We start from the raw sequence: 18,720 nt of genomic DNA, 5'->3' as shown, positions 1-18,720 counted from the left end.
CACTGAGGGCAGGGGCATTGCACAACATCCCTTGCAGGAATGCAGCTACAGTGCTTTGCTCTTCTCCTCCTGTTCCAGCACCACTCCCTCCATCTCCCCAGCCTTTGGGCAGTGCCTTGCTCCCCATCACACACCCCAGCAATGTGCTCCTGGTCCTCTGTGCCTGCAAATGCAAGTGTTTGTTCTGAGGAGGCTTCTCCATAATTGCTAATGGTTTGCAAAGTGCTTCATCATCCCTCTGTGACCACATTCTGCTCTTTCAAACACAGAACTGACATTTCTCTTGTTTTGGCCTCATTTGGGTATTAGTTTTTCACCCATTTCAGCCAAGGGGAAAAAAAAAAAAAAACAACCTTTACATTACTGCTAGGACTGATTTTTCTTTAACTAGAACAACTTGTTAGTGTCCTTAGACATTCAGCTACCCTTCTGTAGTTCTGGAGGTGACACAAGTAGCTGAAGATATTTTTCTACAACTGATTTATTTTTTTGTCCCTCTATTCCTTTTCCCCCCCCCCCCCCCCCCCACCCACAGCTGTGCTGCTTTATTTTTATTAATTAAGCTCAGGCTCTATTATTAATTTTTGTTAGCTATTCTTATTTCTAAGTCCTGCTGTCACATAGCCATTTACTCAAGGAAGTGGTTTACTGAAAGCAATGGTTTGAAATGAGAGAAGATTTAGATTGGAACAGGTTGCTCAGGGAGGTAGTTGAGGCTCCATCCCTGAAGATATTTAAGGTCAGGCTGGGCAAGGCTGTGAGCAAGCTGATCTACTGGAAGATGTCCCTGCTGAATGCAGGGGGGTAGGACTAGATGACCTTCAGAGGTCCCTTCCAACCCAAGCCCTTCTATGAGTCTCCTGCACAATAAATCAGAGCTTTTGGGGTAACTACAAAAATCTCTTTTCTTCCTAAGGCTCTCTTCCTTAATCACACTTTTTTAATACTTACCCTAAACAATTTCAGTATAAGAAAAAGGCTGCATACAGACTGACAGATTGCATCGGGTCAGAAGGGACCCTCAAAGGTCATCTTGTCCAACCCCCCTGCACTCAGCAGGGACAACTCCCACTAGATCAGGCTGCCCAGGGCCACAGAGAGTCTGACCTTGAATGTCTCCAGGGACAGGGCCTCAACCACATCCCTGGGCAGCCTCTTCCAGTATTTCACCACTCTCATCATGCAGAACTTCCTCCTGCTGTCCAACCCAAACCTGCCCTGCTCCAGTTTCAAACCATTGTCCCTGGTCCTATCACTCCAAGCCCTTACAAACAGTCCCTCTGCAGCCTTCTTGCAGGTCCCCTTCCAATACTGAAATGCAGCTCTAAGATCTCCCTGGAGCCTTCTCTTCTCCAGGCTGAACAACCCCAGCTCCCTCAGCCTACCCTCACAGCAGAGGTGCTCCGGACCTCTTGATCGTCTTCCTGGCCTTCTCTGAATCTCCTCCTCTCTTGTGTTGAGGGCTCCAGAGCTGGACACTGTGGGTGAGGTCTCCCCAGTGCATAAAGGCAGAATCTCCTCTCTCCATCTGCCCACACTGCTTTTGATGCAGCCCAGGCTGCCATTGGCCTTCTGGGCTGCAAGTGCCCCTTGCTGGCTCATGTCAGCTTCTCATCCACCAGCACCCCCAAGTCCTTTTCTGCAGGGCTGCTCTCAATCTCATAATTCCCCAGCCTGTATAGATACCAACACGTTGTGTTTTGGGTTTTTTTTTTTTTTTTTGTCCTGTTTTATGTCTAGATTTCTTTCTCAGCTGCTCCCTCATTTTTTAGGTAACCATCAGTCCTAACCCAGTCTTCATCTGTCACAAAGGACCTCTAAAAATCACTGCCTTACTTGGAGGTGCCATCATTTGTAAACTGATGAGAAATTCTCCACAACACACAATATTCTTCAGCATCCCCTGCCACAGTCTCTCAGGACAATGTATTTTTCCTTTTCACAGAAAGCAGCACAAAATAAACCACCACGTTTTGGCTAGGGGGTCAGGACTGTTTAAAACACCTTTCCATGCTGTGACCAAGCTGTGTGTCAGAGCTCTGGAGTCAATGTGACTTTCAGCACAGCTTCCAACACCACAACTGCTCTTGCCTACTGCACCTTGACCCAAGGGGTTAGAATGGTGAACTTAGAAGGTCTACCCCATGTGGTTGTGAACGTTAAAAGTATCAACTCACCACATTTCTTTCTCCTCTGAAAATTTCTAGTTCCTCTTGCACCTTCTCCAGATGCAGTCTGCTGTCAAAGCTGAAAATGCTGCCTCTTCCCATCTGTTGTGATATTGGCTCAGCCTGAGCATGATGCCTTTAGGTGACATCATTGCCACAGAATCATTTCAGTTGGAGAAGACCTCCAAGATCATCCAGACCAACCATTCTCTAACTCTGCCAAGGCTGGTGCTAAACCATGTCCCTCAGCACCACAGCTCTGCCTCTTTTAAACACCTCCAGCCATGGGGATTCAACCACCTCCATGGGGAGCCTGTGCCAGTGTTCCCTTAGTACCATTCAAGCTTTTACAGCTGCTCTCCATGCTATGAAATCTATATCCTGCTCTGCCAGAGGGCCTACACAGCATCTTCTCCTTGTTTCCATCCCAAGAAAAAGTGGCCAAACAATTTAGAAGAAATCATACCTGAAGCACCTCTCACAGTCTTGTAGATCCACTGGAAGCTTTCCAGTGGTGACTTTTCTTCCCTAAAGCTGTCTGCAGCCCATCCAGTTCTCCATACTGTCTTAATATTGCTCCCAGCATTATCACCATGCCTAGAGGCTTGCCAGACGTTTTCAAGAGCTTGTCCAGGTGCATTTCCAAGGAGACAGCACTCCAACACGTTCTGCATTACTTCTGACCTCTCCTCTTGAAAGGAGGTTTCTTACCTGTAACCAGAGTGTTTGATCATCACGTGCAAGTTCTGGGACAGTGTGCCATGGGGACCTGAGACAGCACCAACCATACACATAAGAAGAGCATGGCCTCCTCATCAGCAAACGAAGCTTTTGGAGCACAGCCACGAGGCTTAGGAAAGTCTATCTCCCAACTCTCATCTATAAACAAGGACAACTTTCTCTGCAGCTTTGATCTCTCCTCCCTCTTGGCTGAGAAACAGAGTAACAAGCAGCTTACAAAGAAATCAAAAGTTGCTGCAGCCAAGCAGCTCAGGAATTGCCATTTCCTAACCCAGCAGCAGTGCCCCAGCTGGAGGGTTCCTTGGCTGCTAACTTCTGCTTCATCAGCTCCCCAACAGCTCTGCCCAGCCAGCTCAGCCCCCATGGAGGCAGCAGCACATGCCTTAACGTCTTGCAGGCGCAGGACCTCACCCTGCCCACACAGCCACCACCTGTGCTGCAGAGTGCAGATGTGCTGCAGCTGAAGCATGCAGCAGCATTACCTGCCCAAGCCAAACCTACAGAGACCAACTCCTGCATCCCTCACACCTTACCCAACCTTGGAGATGATCCAAAACCTCTCCTGCCATTTACTGTCTCTCCCCTCTGAACCTTTAGTGAGAAGCATCTTTCTCCATAGATTCACCTGCCTTGGCTGTGCAACCTGAGTCCAGTGCTTTGTGGGTGAGCCTCTCAGCTCACCCCTCTCCTGCCACCCTGATGGGGCCCAGTCTCCTGCCACTGCAGAAGATGCAGCAGGCAACTGGGAAAATGCTGCAAAAGATGGTGGGACAGGGGACCCCCTGCTGCAGTTATGCCAAGGCTGGATGTGGGACTGGGGGCAGGCAAGAAGGTGCTCTGGGATGCCCTGGTGGGGCAGGGGAGACCAGGTGCTGGTGGAGGAAGGTCCACAAGTCGTAAGCCATATTCAGCTTCATTTCCAGTCCCTCAGTCTCAGCATCAATGATGCCCCAGGTTAAGAACAAGGTAGCTCACACAGCACTGATGCTACACATGGCCCATCATGGACCAGTGGGTTCCAAAACAGGGATCTCACTGCTGTCCCATCTGCCAGTCCCATCAGACATACTCAATGGACAGGAGTGTCCCATGGGAGACCCCCACTGATGTAGGCTTTGGGGTCTGGTAGAGGACACCCCCAGCCTGAAGCCAGGTGATGGCTGCAGCAGCAGAGGGAGAGCCCACACCCAGCAAAGCTGTAGAAAAGGAAACTGTCCTCTTTAATGTCCCCTCACCCTGTGACACAGACCCGGGCTGACGTGTGGGCAAAGCACAGTGCATGGTGAGGGGCACGCAGGGTGCCCAGCACAGCACAGGCACCAGTCAGGCACCTGGACAGAAGCAAGGCCAAAGAGAGCCCCAGGCTCGGTCCAGTTGGCACCAGTGTGAGGTCCAGTCTGCAGGGAGGTACATCTGTCGTGTGGCTCCATGTGGCGCAGGGAGGGCAGCAGGCAAGTGTACCAGGACAGAGGCCAGAGGAGGTGGGTCTCAGAGGGCTGGGGACAGGTCCTGGAGAACGCTGCCATGGCAGGTTTGGAGCCTCCCTGCCTGAACTATGGTTTAACCAAAGCAGGGGAAGGGCAGAGAGAAAGGGCTGGAGTGTGAGCAGCCCAGGCGAGGGCGCCCAGGCCTGTTTAGCTGTTCCCCTTTGCAACATATCCTGGCGGTGAGAGGCTGCCAGATCTGACAGGTAGCCCACAGCGGCAACCAGCCTGGGCAGCAGATGTTTACCAATGGCTCCATGTCCCTGACAGTCACTCCCAGGCATGGCTCAGGCACCCCTGTGCCAGGAGAGGGGTCCGAGGGAGTTGAGCCTTCCCTCATTATCTGATGGAAGCGTCGCTGGGGGGGTCGCGGTCGGACTCCTCGCTCTCCTCGTTCGGGGCTGAGTCACTGTTGGAGGCTGGGGTGAAGGCAGGAGACTTTCTGCAGAGAAGAGTAAAGGGCAGCGGTCACAGAACTGTCCAGGGAGAGGGACAGGACCCAGCTCAGTGTGGGCAGAGGACACCAGAGCAATGAGGAGAGAAGATGCAGTGCCTGTCTCACTCCTCTGGGGCATGCATGGGTCTGTGGGAATCCTTGGGTGCTCAGAAGGGTGTCCCAGAAGATACCAGCTGAGAGAGAGGTCCAAAGCGTGAAGGAGGACTGGGGGATATGTGAGAGGAGCCCACCCAGAGCAAGACCCTACCAAGTGAAGGCCCAAAGGTCCCCAGTCTGGCTCCACAAGCCTGGGGGAACCTACACAACATCCCTGCACAAGGGCAGCTCTTGTCTCCACTGGGAATGCCTGGCTTCACCTGTCAAAACTGACCCCTGTGTGCAGCCCACCTTCTTCAGAGGTGGTGGCACAACCTGTGTGGAGGCTTGTGGTAGTTTTAAGCTGTGCCTAGAAAATTTTCCACAGATCTTGAACAGAACACAGTAGAATGTAAATAAATTACTATTGGATGTAAAAAGGGAAAATAATAAATTCTAAATAATCCCATTGGTCTGATTACAGAATCACAGAATCAACCAGGTTGGAAGAGACCTCTAAGATGACATCAAGTCCAACCGACCATCTAACCCTAACTAATCAACTAGACCATGGCACTAAGTGCCTCATTCAGGCTTTTCTTAAACACCTCCAGGGATGTTGACCTCACCAGCTCCCTGGGCAGCCCATTCCAACGGGCAGTCTCTCTTTCTGTAAAGAATTTAGCTTTCTAAGATCAAGCCTAAACTTCCCCCTACACAGCTTGAGACTGTGTCCTCTTGTTCTGCTGCTGGTTGCCTGGGAGAAGAGACCAACATATTTGTAAACTAACTCTTTTTCTTTTTGGCTTCTTTGCTCTAGCAGATACTAGCTCCAGGCTTTCTGCTGGCTTGCTGACCTTGGCTGCATTGCTTTGCTGTGGCTAAGTGCTACTAAGCTCTTTCTCTGCTTTTCTCCTCTTTTTTCTTGTCCTGTGTATAGGGGAGAAGGGAGGGGAAAGCTCTTGGTAGCCCCCTGGTTTTTGTCCAGGGGGGAGTTCTTGTGTTGTTTATAAATTGCAAATACCTGTAAATATTGTATATGTTGTATCTATTCATTGTGTTCCATATTTTAGGTTGTAGGTTTGCTTGTAAATACAGCTTCATTTGCTTTCAACTGAGCTGCTCTGCCAATTTTATGTTGGGAGGGGAATTTCAACCCACCACAAGGCTGCTCACCAGGCACCCAACAGCCTCTGGGCAGTGCCCCTCTCCACAGCACACCAGGGCAGGGCAGCAGTCCCTGTGCTTCAGCTCCCACTCGTCACCACCTCGCTGCAGCCCTTGCCCAGAGCAGGGGTGCCAGCCCCGCTGCTGCAGCTCACCTGTCCCCGGACTGGGTGATGAGGCGCCGGCAGGTCTCCATCTGCACGTCCAGGCCCCGCTTCATGCTGCACATCTCCATGTACTCGTGCAGGTGCCGGTTCATGTCGTTCTTGGCTGTGGCCAGCTCCAGCTGCATGAGGCACAACAGCAGAGATGAGCCCAGAGCGCTGCCTGGGGCAGGGCAGGGGTCACGGCCAGACCCACATAGCCAGCAGGGCGAGGGAGGTGATTCTCCCCCTCTGCTCTGCTCTGCTGAGACCCCACCTGGAGTGCTGCATTCAGTTCTGGAGCCCCTATTACAGGAAGGATCTGGAGGTGCTGGAGCCTGTCCAGAGAAGGGCCATGAGGATGATCAGAGGGCTGGAGCACCTCTGCTATGAGGACAGACTGAGAGAGTTGGGGCTATTCAGTCTGGAGAAGAGAAGGCTCCGAGGTGACCTTATTGTGGCCTTTCAGCATCTTAAGGGGGCCTCCTGGAAAGCTGGTGAGGGACTTTTTAGGGTGTCAGGTAATGGTAGGACTTGGGGGAATGGAACAAAAATAGAAATGGGTAGATTCATATTGGATGTTAGGAAGAAATTCTTCACCATGAGGGTGGTGAGACAATGGAACAGGTCACCCAGGGAGGTGGTAGGAGCCCCATCCCTGGAGGTGTTTAAGGCCAGGCTGGATGTGGCTCTGGGCAACCTGATCTAGTGTGAGGTGTCTAGGGGTTGGAACTGGATGAGCCTTGGGGTCCCTTCCAACCCTAACAATTCTATGATTTCACCCCTTTTTGTGCCATGTCCTCCCCACTTGCTCCTCCTCTCACCTCTATTTGGTCGATGGTTTCCTGATACTCCTTCTCACGGCTCTTGAACAGTGATTCTGTGTCCTTGATCACCTTCTCCAGGCTGTCATCCTGCTGCTGGGGAGAGCGGGCAGCACGTTTAGAGGCCAGCAGAAGGAACCAAAGGCAAGAGAGAGAGAAATCAGAGGAAGAGCTGGCAGCAATGGGAAAAGAGGAAGAAATGTCAGCAGTGTAGCATAAACAAAGCACGAGTCAGTCTTGCCAGCACGGGGCAGAGACCCAGGGCTATTCACACTGGGCAGTGAGCACCCAGTCAGTCTTGCCAGCACAGGGCAGAGGCTCAGGGCTCTTCACACTGGGCAGTGAGCACATCAGCCTAGAGCAAGCCCAGCAATGCAGAGGAGTTTTGGAGGACAAAGAGCATTCCCTGTGTGAAACATCTTCAGGGGACTGCTGAGCACTGAAGATGCAAGATGGTGAGGGCTTTGGCCAAACATTGAGGCCTCTGTTTGGGCAGTGCTGCTGCTGGAGGGCCAGAGCAAGGGACCAGCCAATCCAGAGGACATCTTTTCTGGCAGGGCTGTGACTCCCCACATGTGTGGGCCATGTCCTCAGCTACAGGCCTCCAGTCTGCCCAATAAGAAGACCTTTGCAAGGATGCAGTCACACATTCATGTAGCAAAGATGAGGTGTAGAGGGGAAGCATCTGAGAAAGCCTGAAAGGGATGAAGGGGCTAAAGTCTGGTCTTCAAGAGAGCACCTTCCCAGGCTCACGCAGGACCACGTGTGCCAACCCAGGGCTGGATCCTGGAGGGGACCTGACACCACTGTTACCTCCCCCTGCACCTCTGCAGCTGCGATGGCATATCCAGAGAAGTCCTCCCAGAGGAGCAGCGTTTCCTCTGTCTCCTCCCACGTGAGGCTGTCACAGTCATCCTCAAAGTCATATTCCCTCCTGGGGACAAGGAAACAGGAGGTCAGCACCCAGTAGGCAAATCCCAGCAGGCAGGGGGCTGTGTTGGTACCAAAAGCCTTGCCTCCACTCACAAGCAGGGCTGCAGCTCTTGGAGACCTGGCCAGGGTGGGCTCAAGCGTGCCCAAACCCAAGTTTATGAAGAAAAGACCTGGCTCTATGCTAAATAGCCCTGGAAAACGCTGGCAAGGATTCCCAAAAGGCAGAAAGGGGGGCAAGAGTAGGGAAGCTGGAGCAGTTTCCACCCACAGCACAGCTGGGCTCAGGTCTCCTGAGGGCTCAGAACCACCACACCACATTGCACAGGGCGCAGATGACCCCCAGCAGCGGCTGCCACCTCACCCTCCCCGGGGAAGCAGAGCCCCAGCTCGCCCATCCCAGGCAGCAGCAGGGAGCTCAGTGGCGTGGAGCAGAGGTGTGGAGCGGCCGCACTCACAGCTGGTTCAGCATCCTCTGCATTTCCTCATTGATACTCATGGCCGTGGTCTCGTCCTCCTCCTCCTCCTCGGGCCTGCGGGAGGCATCGCTCTCCGACAGGGAGGTGTCGTCGTCGCTGACCTGCTTGCGCTCCCGCTTCCGCCCCCCTGCCGCTGGCACCTTAACAGGAGACAAGTGCAGAGACTACAGAAACGAGGCCGGGTCCAAGGTGGGGAGCAGGCAGTTGAGAGGAGGTGGAGGGGAAAGGAATGGCAGAGGGACAGAAAGGCAGGGGAAAGAGAGAAAAACAGAAACGAAGGAAGAAAAGCAAGAGAGAGAGAAAGAGAGAGACAAAGCTCGTTATGGTCAGGTTAAAGATGGTGCCATGGATAAAACACGGGGTTAGCGTTTTCTGAAATAAAAACTAAGCAACTAAGGATGGAATCTATGAGTCTGATGAGAAAAACAAAACGAAAAACCAAGCCAAAACCAATGTGGTTTTACTGCAGAAAAACTCAAAATGCCCAACCACCCCAGTCCTGAGACAGAGAAACACAGTGACGGAAAGAGGAACAAAGAAGACAGAATCTGAGCAAGGTGAAATATGTCCATCTGTAAAGTCCCACTTATTAACTGAAAGTTCAAACTGTGCACACTCTCCAAACTGAATGGAACTAACCAGCTGCTTCTGCAGGGACAAAGAGAGTGAGACAGAAAGGCAGCAACATTCAGAAAGAGAAAAGAGACAGAGACAGAAGAGAGACAAAGAGAAGATAATGGAGAGGGGAAGGGGAAGGAGAGAGATGGAGTTAGAGACAGACACTCCAGGAACTCATCTCCCTCCTGTAGCTGCTTCCCTACTACTGCAGGGTCCCCGGGCCCAACACAAGAGGTCAGTGAGAGGTTGAGGGGACTCTCAATGTTCAAAGCAACATCTGGAGCTTTCCACCTCCTCTCCCTATCCTTTTGTCTGGTCCTTTTGAGAGACCAGAAGGGAGCAAGGGACCACAAAGAGAGAGGGTAAGGGTGACCAAGCGTCTCCCCTGGCAGGGGGATGGTGTTGTCTCTACTACCTCCTTTGGCACCTCTCCTCCCCAGAGCTGGCAGCTGAGCCTGGAGCAGCAGCAAGTGCTCCTCACCTGGAACATCTTGATCATGTCCTCACAGTTGCGCTGCTGCGCCACGTCACACAGCTTGGCAGTGATGTCGATGCGCCGGCAGATGTCCATGTCCACCTTCATGGCTTTCTCCTGGATCTTGGTGTCCAGTTCTGTGATGTTCTGAATCCAGGGCACCGCAGGTGGGAAATGAAAGAGGAAGGTTAGGCAAAGCAACTGGCAGTCACAGCCCCCGTATTCTGCCCTGTGCTGCTGGACTGCATCTGCATCCCCACCTTGACCACCCCTGCCAGGCGACCTCTGTGCTTGGACATGCCCCACCAAGGAACTGCTTTTCTATGTGGCCCCACCACTCAGGTAAGACAATGCTGTGTTAAATAAGGGTTAGGGACTCACATTGCTCATCAGTCCCTTGAAGACAACAAGCTCTGCCTTGAGCTGTTCCACCTTCATGGCCAGCTCCTCCTGGCAGGCTTCGGCTTCCTGAGCTTCCTGGGTCGGGCAGAGGGAGATGTACAAATCAACAGCAGTGAGAGACAGCTGGGGTGCAGGCAAAGGGGTGGACAGAGATGCTCACCTCCTGCAGCTCAGTCACCCGGTCCTGCAGCTGGACACGCACTGTGTACTCCTCTTCCCATCTAGGGAAACAAACCTGCTGGTCAGACCCCACCAGCCGCCCTCCCCGGCTGCCAAACAGAGAGGAAGGAGTGGCAGCTGCTCCCCCAGAGCTATCTGAGAGGGTGTGATGACAGTGCTAGGGTGGGAAGGAGAACGTGCCCAGGAATGCATCACTGCTTGTTTCCTGACCACGGCAGCTGCCAAACACCCATCAGCCCCTTGGGCACAAACCCTCTGGACCCTGCTCTGCACTGTCCCTGACGTGGGCTGGCAACAGCTGCCTGCTGCACAACAGGGGAGCTGGGGACACCAACCACAGGCTCCAGGCAGCAACTGCACTGTGTGCCCTGCCGTGCTGGGGCTGGCCTGTGGCTCAAAGCACCCCACTGGCCTCTCCATCTGCCCCAAGCTCCCTGACCCTGGGTCACATTAGGTTCAGCTCCAGGCTTGCAGCTATTGCAGAGCTGTGCCCATCACATCTGTGACCACATTGGTGCATCTGCAGTGCTGCAGCTCAGGCTGTCCACAAGCACAAACCCCCAACCCATTTTACAGCAGGAGTGGCCATGAGCGGCTTGTCTCCTGCCTGCACTGAGGCAAAGGGCTGCCCTGCACTGGGCCACACCACCCAGGCAGGGACCCAGGCTGCTCAGCTGTACTGCCATGGAACAGGTTGAAGTGAAGAACGTTCTCTCATCCTCCAAGGAAGCAGGACCGACTGTCTCAGCTGGTGCCAGGCTAGCCAGCGGGTATGGTACCAAGCTCCACAGCTTTGCAGAAGGCTGAGCTGCAAGGTGCCCAGCCTTGCTGTACAAACACAATTATATTATATTTCACTGCATGAGGTCATCCTCTTGGGCCATGCTGCAGTGTTGGCCCAGTCCACAGTCTGCTGGGAGGATACCAGGCTGCTCTCTGTTTAATGACTATCACATAGAGCAAGCTGGCTGACAGTGCTGTGGTGCAGCACCAAGCAGGGCTGCTGCAGTCCTACCTGGCTCCTGGCTCTCCTGGGAGTCACATTTCTCCCAGAAGTGGCATTTCTCTGGGAAAGCAACCAGAGCTGGGCACTGCTTGCTGTGATCCCTTGCAAACACCAACACAGGCACTCCAGCCCTGCATGAGGGCATGAGAAACCTCTCATAGATTGATAGATGCATAGAATGGTTTAGGTTGGAAGGGACATTGAAGATCATCCAGTTCCAAATCTGCCAGGGGCAGGAATACCTTCCACTTATCCAGGTTGCTCAAGGCCTCATCCAACCTGCCCTTGAACACCTCCAGGGAGGGAGCATCCACGACCTCCCTGGGCAACCTGTTCTAGTGTCTCACCACCCTCACTGTTGACAATTTCTTCCTGACCTCCAGTCTCAATCTGCCCTCCTCAAGCTTTAATCCATTCTTTCTTGTCCTGTCACTACAAGCCCTTGTCAAAAGTCCTTTTCTGTAGGACTCTTCAGGTACCTGAAAGGCTCAAAGGTCTCCCTGGAGCCTTCTCTTCTCCAGGCTGAACAGCCCCAACTCTCTCAGCCTGTTCCTACAGAGAAGGTTCTCCACCCCTCAGATCCACCTTGGTGGCCTCCTCTGGACCCTCTCAAGCAGCTCCATGTCCCTCTTATGCTAGGGGCACCAGAACTGGAGGCAGTGCTGCAGGTGGGGTCTCAGCAGAGCAGAGCAGAGGGGCAGAATCCCCTCCCTGTGCTGCTGCTCTCCCTGCTTTGGATGCAGCCCAGCACACAGCTGCCTTCTGGGCTGCCAGTGACCAGTGCTGGCTCCTGGGGAGTTTGTCACCATCTGACAACCTCAAGTCCTTCTCCTCAAGGCTGCTCTTGAGCCACTCCTCACCCAGCCTGGATTTGTGCTTGGGATTGCCCTGACCCAGGTGCAGGACCTTGCACGTGCCCTTGTTGAACTTGATGAGGTTGGCTTGGTCCCACCTCTCCAGCCTGTCCAAGTTGCTCTGGATGGATCCCTTCCCTCTAGTGTGTCAACCACTGCACACAGCTTGGTGTCATCACAGACTTGGCCTCAACGCCATTGTCCATGTCACTGACCAAGACAGTAAGCAGCATAATTTCTCTTACAAGTTTAGAAAATAAATCATAAGGTCTAGGAGAACAGAAAGGATATGAAAAGCCCTCACACTTGTTATCCTGGGGTATCAGGACAAGCTGACAAGATGGGAGAAATCCTGGCTTAATGAATTTCTGAGCTGTTTGGGCTGGCAATGCTGCTCCTTGCTCAAACAAGGGCAAAGTCTGCAGTCCTTGTGTTGGTGGTGGCTCCACACTGCAATTCCAGAAGGGGAGTCAAAGGGGGCTCCTATCCCTTTGGGGGAAGAGGGAGATGAATGACAGGACAAGGGGTAATGGGTGCAAGCTGGAGCAGAGGAGGTTCCACAGGAACATAAGGAGAAACTTTTTCATTGTGAGGGTGCCAGAGCCCTGGAGCAGGCTGCCCAGAGAGGTTGTGGAGTCTCCTTCTCTGGAGACATTGCAAACCCACCTGGATACATTCCTGTGTGACCTACTCTAGGTGATCCTGCTCTGGCAGGAGGGTTGGACTGGACGGTGTTTGAAGGTCCGCTCCAACCCCTAACATTCTGTGATGAAGAGAGGGAAAGAGAAAGTTAAAGGATAGGATCACCCTTATATAGCAGCTGTTCAAACAAGGCCTCTCTCCCCAGGGAGAAAAACATCTTCCACCCTAAGAAAACATTGTCAGCATCATTCCTGGCATGACAATTCCTCTCCGGTTGGGTCCACACCTCCCTCCAGGTCACTGCAGACTTAATGGGGAAGTGAAGCAAAGCTGCAGATCCCTGGAAGAATTCATTTCACACCAATGCTGTGGAGAACAGAGCCCAGAACACAAACAGACCCATTTAAAGGTGGGCTGGTGACAGCAATCCACCCCACCAGTGAGGAAACTGCATGCCCCATGAATCCTGAACCTCTGTGCCCTCGCCTGGTTCCCTCTTCCCTGCTCCCTCCTGCAATGCACCACTCCTAATAATAACCTGCCTACAGCACGGCTCCCGCAGCCCGGCACGGCCCCTGCCAACTCACTGCTGGCTGCAAGCAAGGATGGGACACAGCCCCATGGCCACCAGCACATGCCAAGGGGGGACGTGCATCCCTCCCACACCATCACAAGGCAGCAATCTGCCCAAAGGAGAAGGCAGCAAGTAAGGGCAAGAAGGTCCCAGCAGCACTCCCAGAGCTGGAGAGTTGACAAGATGCAGCGCTGGCCCCATGGCTCCACTCAGACCCTCTCTCCCCAAGGTGTGTCCCCTCAAGAAGTTCATAGAATCATAGAATTGTTTTGCTTGGAAAAGACCTTGAAGGTCATTGAGTCCAACCACTCTCCAACTTCACCAAGGCTGGTGCTAAACCATGTCCCTCACCTCCACATCTCTGCCTCTTTTAAACACCTCCAGTCATGGGGATGCAACCACCTCCCTGGGCAGCCTGTGCCAGGCTTTGAGAACCCTTTCAGTTGAGAATTTTCTTCTAATACCCAACCTAAACCTCCCCTGCTGCAACATGAGGTCATTTCCTCTCATCCTATCACTTGTTACTAGGGAGGAGAGATCAACCCCCATCTGGCTCCAACCTTCTTTCTGAGAGTTATAGAGAGCCAGAAGGGTCTCCCTCCAGCCTCTTCTTCCCTGACTAAATGACCCCAGTTCCCTCAACCACTCCTCACCAGACCTGTCCTCCAGACCCTTCACCAGCTCCTGTGGAACACTGCAGCACCTCGATGTCCTCCTTGTAGTGAGGACCCCAAAACTGAAAGTACAGGGGCACAATCCCTGCCCTGCTCCTCCTGTCCACATCATTGCTGATTCAGGCCAGGATGCTGGTGGCCTTCTTGGCCACCTGGGCACACCCTGGCTCATCTTCAGCCAGCTGTTGACCAACACCCCCAGATCTTTCTCTGCTGGGCAGTTTCCAGCCACTCTCCTCCAAGCCTGGAGTGTTCATGGGGTTGTTGTGACCCAAGAGCAGGACCCAGCCCTTGGCCTTGCTGTATCTCATCACATTGCCCTCAGCCCATCGATCCAGCCTGGCCAGGTCCCTCTGCAGAGCCTTCCTACCCTCAAGCAGTTCACTTAGCAAAACAACCCCCTGCCCCCATCTTTAAAAGTCCTCTTCACTGCAAGAGGCACAAGCTGCCCTACCCTTTGCATGTTGGTGCTGTGGGGCACCCTTTGGGCTACTCAGGCCTTGAAGCTGTTTGTTCCCTTCTCTTGCCACTTTGAACCATGTTTGAACTTCACCTTAATGGTGAATGCCTTGTAGCCTGGTGCATCTCCTTGAAGGGTAGTTACAACAAAAGACCTTCTGGCAGCCTTTCAATATTAAAAGGAGGCTTATAAGAAAGATAGAGACTTTTGTACCCCCTGTAGTGACAGGGCAAGAAGCAAAGGTGTTTTAAGGGTTTTAAATTGAACGAGGGTAGATTTAGGTGGGACATAAGGAAGATTTTTTTCTATGACGAGGGTGGTGAAATACTGAAGCAGGTTGCCCAGAGAAGTTGTGGATGCCCCACCCCTGGAAATCTTCAAGGTGATGGCTTTGAGCAACATGTTCTAGTTAAATCCCATGGCAGGGGGTTGTATTAGACAATCCTTAAAGGTCCCTTCCAATCCAAATCATCCTGTGCCTATAAAATGCTGTGCCATATCTCTACTCACCCTATACCTCCAGCATGCCCTTGCAGCATCCAAAATAAAAACTACTTGGGAATACAGATGGAGCAGACAGCACCAATCTCCTGGAAGCCTCTCTCCTGCTGCTGCATCTTTTCTCATCTCTCTCTCTTGACCCCACATCCCTGCTAGATCCCACACTTGAATTCCAGGCCTTGCATATCTGAGAGAAGCTCCTCCTGCTGCGTCATTTTGAGTGCATGGTGACAACATTGCCTTGCACAAAGCACAAGCACCCAAGCCATGGGACAGAGAGGAAGCCTACAGACCATTAACACAATCTCTTCCCTCTGCCACCAGGCAGGTAGCAGAAGTATAACATTGGTGACACTGACTGCACTGTCGCCATGGCAGAGCAGAGCTCACCATGAAAGAAAGGTCTCTGCTCCCAAGAGATGACGGTGTCAGCCCTCAGCATAGGGAAGGGTATGGAAATAGGATCCCTCTATCCCATTCCCCTGTTTGGGACCTGGTTGGACCCATCAAAGTTCCCAGTGCTGGAAGAGGTCTGGGGGTGGGGTCAACTCTCCCCCAGCTCCTGGTAACACAGTCCAAAAATAGATCCCACCACCAACATTGGTCTGCAGCAGCTTGTGGTGCCCTCCCGCCTGTCTGCAGCGTCCCAGCACCCTCCACCACCCCCCTCCAGCCTTCCCTGAAGCCTGCTTGCCAGAGTGGGGCAACCCTGAGAAGCTCTCATTTCTCCCAAAGTTTCACCAGCACTGACAAACAGTGCAGTCCCCTCTGGCTTTGAGCAGATGAGGCTTGATTTCTCTGGGTCAAAAAGGTGGTTCCAGCTCTGATCTGAAATCCAAGGCAAAGACAGCTGTCCACCCCTAGAGAAGGAGCCTGATCCCCAGCTTAATAATAAAAGGCCTAAGGTGCATACAGCAGTCAGTGGGAAAGAAGAGATGACAACTCTTCTCTTCTGTATGCCTTGCTTGGCACCTTTGGAACATCTACTAGATAAGTCTACCTAACCAAAGCCTTATAAAGCCAAAACCATCAGGTGTCAGGTTAGCTCCCCAGCCTTGATCTCAGCCCTAAAAATCATGGCTTTGGAGCACAGGTCAGTGCGTGGCTCCCGTCGGTAGAGCACTTGACTATGCTCCTGCAGGTACCTAGCAGTTACTTTCTAATTGCTTCTAAAGCATCATAAAGTAACTTGTCCCAAAAAAAAAAAAAAAAAAAAAAAAGTAAATCACAGTGTCAGTCACCAGCCACAGCCTCACCCAGTCCCCACACCCTGACCCACAGCCTGATGTCATCTTACATGTGGATGTGGCAGCAGCCTTAGAAACTGGCTTGAAACAAAAGCACCACCAGCACGATGCAAGAGAGCAGCAGCCACCCCGTGAGTGGGAAAGAAGAAGTGGCCAACAAATGAGCTCGGCCTTCTGCTTTGCCCTTCTCCCAAACACATGCCAAGCTGCAGCTGCTTTGGGTCTGGAGGAAAGCCTCAGAGCAGGGTACTCCACGCATGGCTTGCCACCGCTGAGGCACCGGCTGGGAGAGCACTGGGGAAGGAAAGGGCCTGGAAGAGCCAGCTGCCCTGTTGAGGGGCGTCTTGGCACCTTTCTCACGTATCCTGAGCACTCTCCTCCTCCTCCTAGCTGCCCCTTCCAGCCCCAACTCACTGGCTGCTGCGCCCCTTCCTTACCTACTTTCTGACCGCTCCTCCTTCCCGAGCGTTTCCAGGTCCCCCCCCCCTTTAAAATTCCAGCCCTTGGAGTCATGTTATTTCTTCCCTGCTTGGAAAACCATTTCTAGCCTCTTGCGCTGGGTTGATAAGACGGGAAAAGGCGCAGGGAGCAAGCCGAGAGAATTCAAACACCAGGACGTCAAGCGAGGAGACCCAGGCACAGAGAATGCTCTCAGGGGTCCTCGGTTTTGCCGAACAATCTCACCTCACGCTGCCTAGAGACCACAGGCTCAGGGAGTCAGGCCAGGGCTGTCTCTTCCCCTCCCCTGCCCGCCGCTCCCACAACAGCATCCCCGGGTAGACCCCTGCAGCCTCCCCGGTGCTGGCTGGGGTCCCCCGACGCCCTCTCGCTCCCTCTGGCCCCTTCTCACCTGCGCTTGTATTCATCGCGCTCCCTCTTCACCTTGGCCAGGACGTTGTATAGAGCACGGATCTCCGGGGTGATGGTGTCGATCTGCACACCCACCCCGTCTGGGTGGACCCAGGAGACCCCCGGCCCCTGCACCAGGGTGGTTTCCGGCCCCGGCCCCAGCCGTCGGGCTTGCGAGAAGGACCAGATGGTGCCAGGCATGAAGCGGGAGCCGGCCGAGAAAGGAGGAAGCGTTTGGCCGGGGACACCGGTGCGGCAGCCGGGGCTACCCAGCGCCCGGCCCGGCCCCAGTCCCAGCCCCAGGGTGCGGATGGGGCCGACGAATCCGGTCTGCACCGCCTGGTCACGGCGCGGAGGTCCGCGGCCCCGGTTCCCCCCCACACCTCCGCCGCTCCCCTCCTCCAGTGCCTGCTGTAGCTGCTTCTCCAGCTGCCGGTTGCGCCGCTCCAACTCGTGGACCTTGGCTAGGAAGCAGCGGAACCGCAGGTTCAGCGTCTTCAGGACGCTGATGTTGGAGCCCAGGTCATTGCGGAGGGCCATGGCAGGCGGCGGCGGGAAGGGGCTTGCGGGCGGCGGAGCTCCCAGCTCCCCCGCCAGGGTCTCTACGGGACGCGGGGTGGGCGAAGGCGGGAGCTCGGAGCCCGGCAGCCCCTGCTGCTCCTGCGGCAGGAGGAAGAGATTGGGGCCGAAGAGCGGGTTCATGGCGGCGGCGGGACGGGGAATGAGACGGAGGGGGGAGCCGAGGCCACCGGCGCCAATCAGGGGCCCAGCGGAGGCGGGATGCGCCTGAAGGCGGGGGGGGGGCTAGGGGATGACTGCACCCGGCCGGCCCCGGAGGCGGGGGTGCGGCTTCCGCTGCGGCGGGGATGCGGCGGTGGCGACGGCGAGGGGGCCTGCGAGCTGCTCCCCAACCCGGCCCCGCTGGTCGGCTCCGGGCGGAGCGAGCAGAGGAGGGGACAAGGCGGAAGCCGCCCTTCCCTCACCCGGCCCCTCGGTCCGGGGGGGTGTGGAGCGGCTCCGTTCCGCCGTTCTCCGCTCCGGTGGGTTTCGGGGCTTCCCGGGGTAAAGGGCTGGGGCATGGCGGGGGAGGTGTCCCTCCCTAGCACCGCAAACTGAAGTCCCACTGGGCACCGGTTCCCGTCATGAAGCCGGCACGGACCCGGTGTGCCTGTGCTTGCGTTAGCTTTCTAGTTGTGGGGTTTGCATCGCCTTTAGTGCGTTCCCCAGTGCTGCTCCCCTGGAAAAAGGCACCAAATCATAAAATCATAACGTCTGAGAAAGATCCCTAAGACCAAGTCCAAGCATCAACCCAACACCACCATGCTCATTAAACCATGTTCAGAAGTCCCAAGTCTACAGGATTTTTGAACACCTCCAGGGATGGTGACTCCACCACCTTCCCTGGGCAGTCTGTTCCAGTGTTTGAGAACCCTTTAAGTAAAGACATTTTTCTCCATTTTCCAACCTAAACCTCCCCTGGTGCAGCTTGAGACCATTTCCTCTCATCCTATCACTTGTTACTGGGGGGAAAGGACCAGCACCCACCTGGCTCCAACCTCCTTTCAGGGAGTTGTAGAGAGTTAGGTGGTCTCCATTCAGCCTCCTTTTCTCCAGACTACATGACCTCATTTCCCTTAGCCACTCCTCACCAGCCCTGTTCTCCAGAACCTTCACCAGCCTCATTGCCCCTCTCTGGACCTGCTCCAACATCTCAGTGTCTTTTTTTGTAGTGAGAGCCCCAAAACCGAACCCAGTCCTCACCAGTGCTGA

General features: G+C 54.1%; 1 protein-coding gene across 5 annotated transcripts; it reads right to left on the bottom strand.

The window, feature by feature from the left end:
* Window positions 1–4,732: 4,732 nt before the first annotated feature.
* IFFO1 (intermediate filament family orphan 1) lies at window positions 4,733–17,652 on the bottom strand. 5 transcript variants are annotated; one of them, XM_054386715.1, is made up of 10 exons: window positions 16,952–17,652; window positions 10,124–10,184; window positions 9,943–10,038; window positions 9,568–9,708; window positions 9,108–9,116; window positions 8,448–8,632; window positions 7,873–7,993; window positions 7,060–7,155; window positions 6,248–6,378; window positions 4,733–4,835 (listed from the first exon to the last, which is right to left on the bottom strand). In XM_054386715.1, exons 1-10 carry the CDS (start codon window positions 17,650–17,652, stop codon window positions 4,733–4,735), a joined length of 1,644 nt encoding a protein of 547 aa, XP_054242690.1. The 5 variants fall into 5 exon arrangements, with proteins under 5 accessions (XP_054242690.1, XP_054242691.1, XP_054242692.1 ...); XM_054386716.1 differs by having other exon boundaries at window positions 8,448–8,608; XM_054386717.1 differs by having other exon boundaries at window positions 7,060–7,152; window positions 8,448–8,608.
* Between the last annotated feature and the right edge of the window lie 1,068 nt (window positions 17,653–18,720).

Source organism: Indicator indicator, chromosome 14, assembly GCF_027791375.1.
Source record: "Indicator indicator isolate 239-I01 chromosome 14, UM_Iind_1.1, whole genome shotgun sequence".
NCBI lineage: Eukaryota > Metazoa > Chordata > Aves > Piciformes > Indicatoridae > Indicator > Indicator indicator.
This window is presented reverse-complemented; position numbering and strand designations above follow the sequence as displayed.

Bases quoted from the DNA above. Each gene is read 5' to 3' on its own strand.
- IFFO1 (XM_054386715.1), bottom strand. From the start codon at position 17,652: ATGAACCCGCTCTTCGGCCCCAATCTCTTCCTCCTGCCGCAGGAGCAG. The intron at 10,039-10,123 runs GTGAGCATCTCT...TGCCCGACCCAG, and splicing joins GGGTGACTGAGCTGCAGGAG to GAAGCTCAGGAAGCCGAAGC. The intron at 7,994-8,447 runs GTGAGTGCGGCC...CCTTGTCCCCAG, and splicing joins CAGAGGATGCTGAACCAGCT to GAGGGAATATGACTTTGAGG.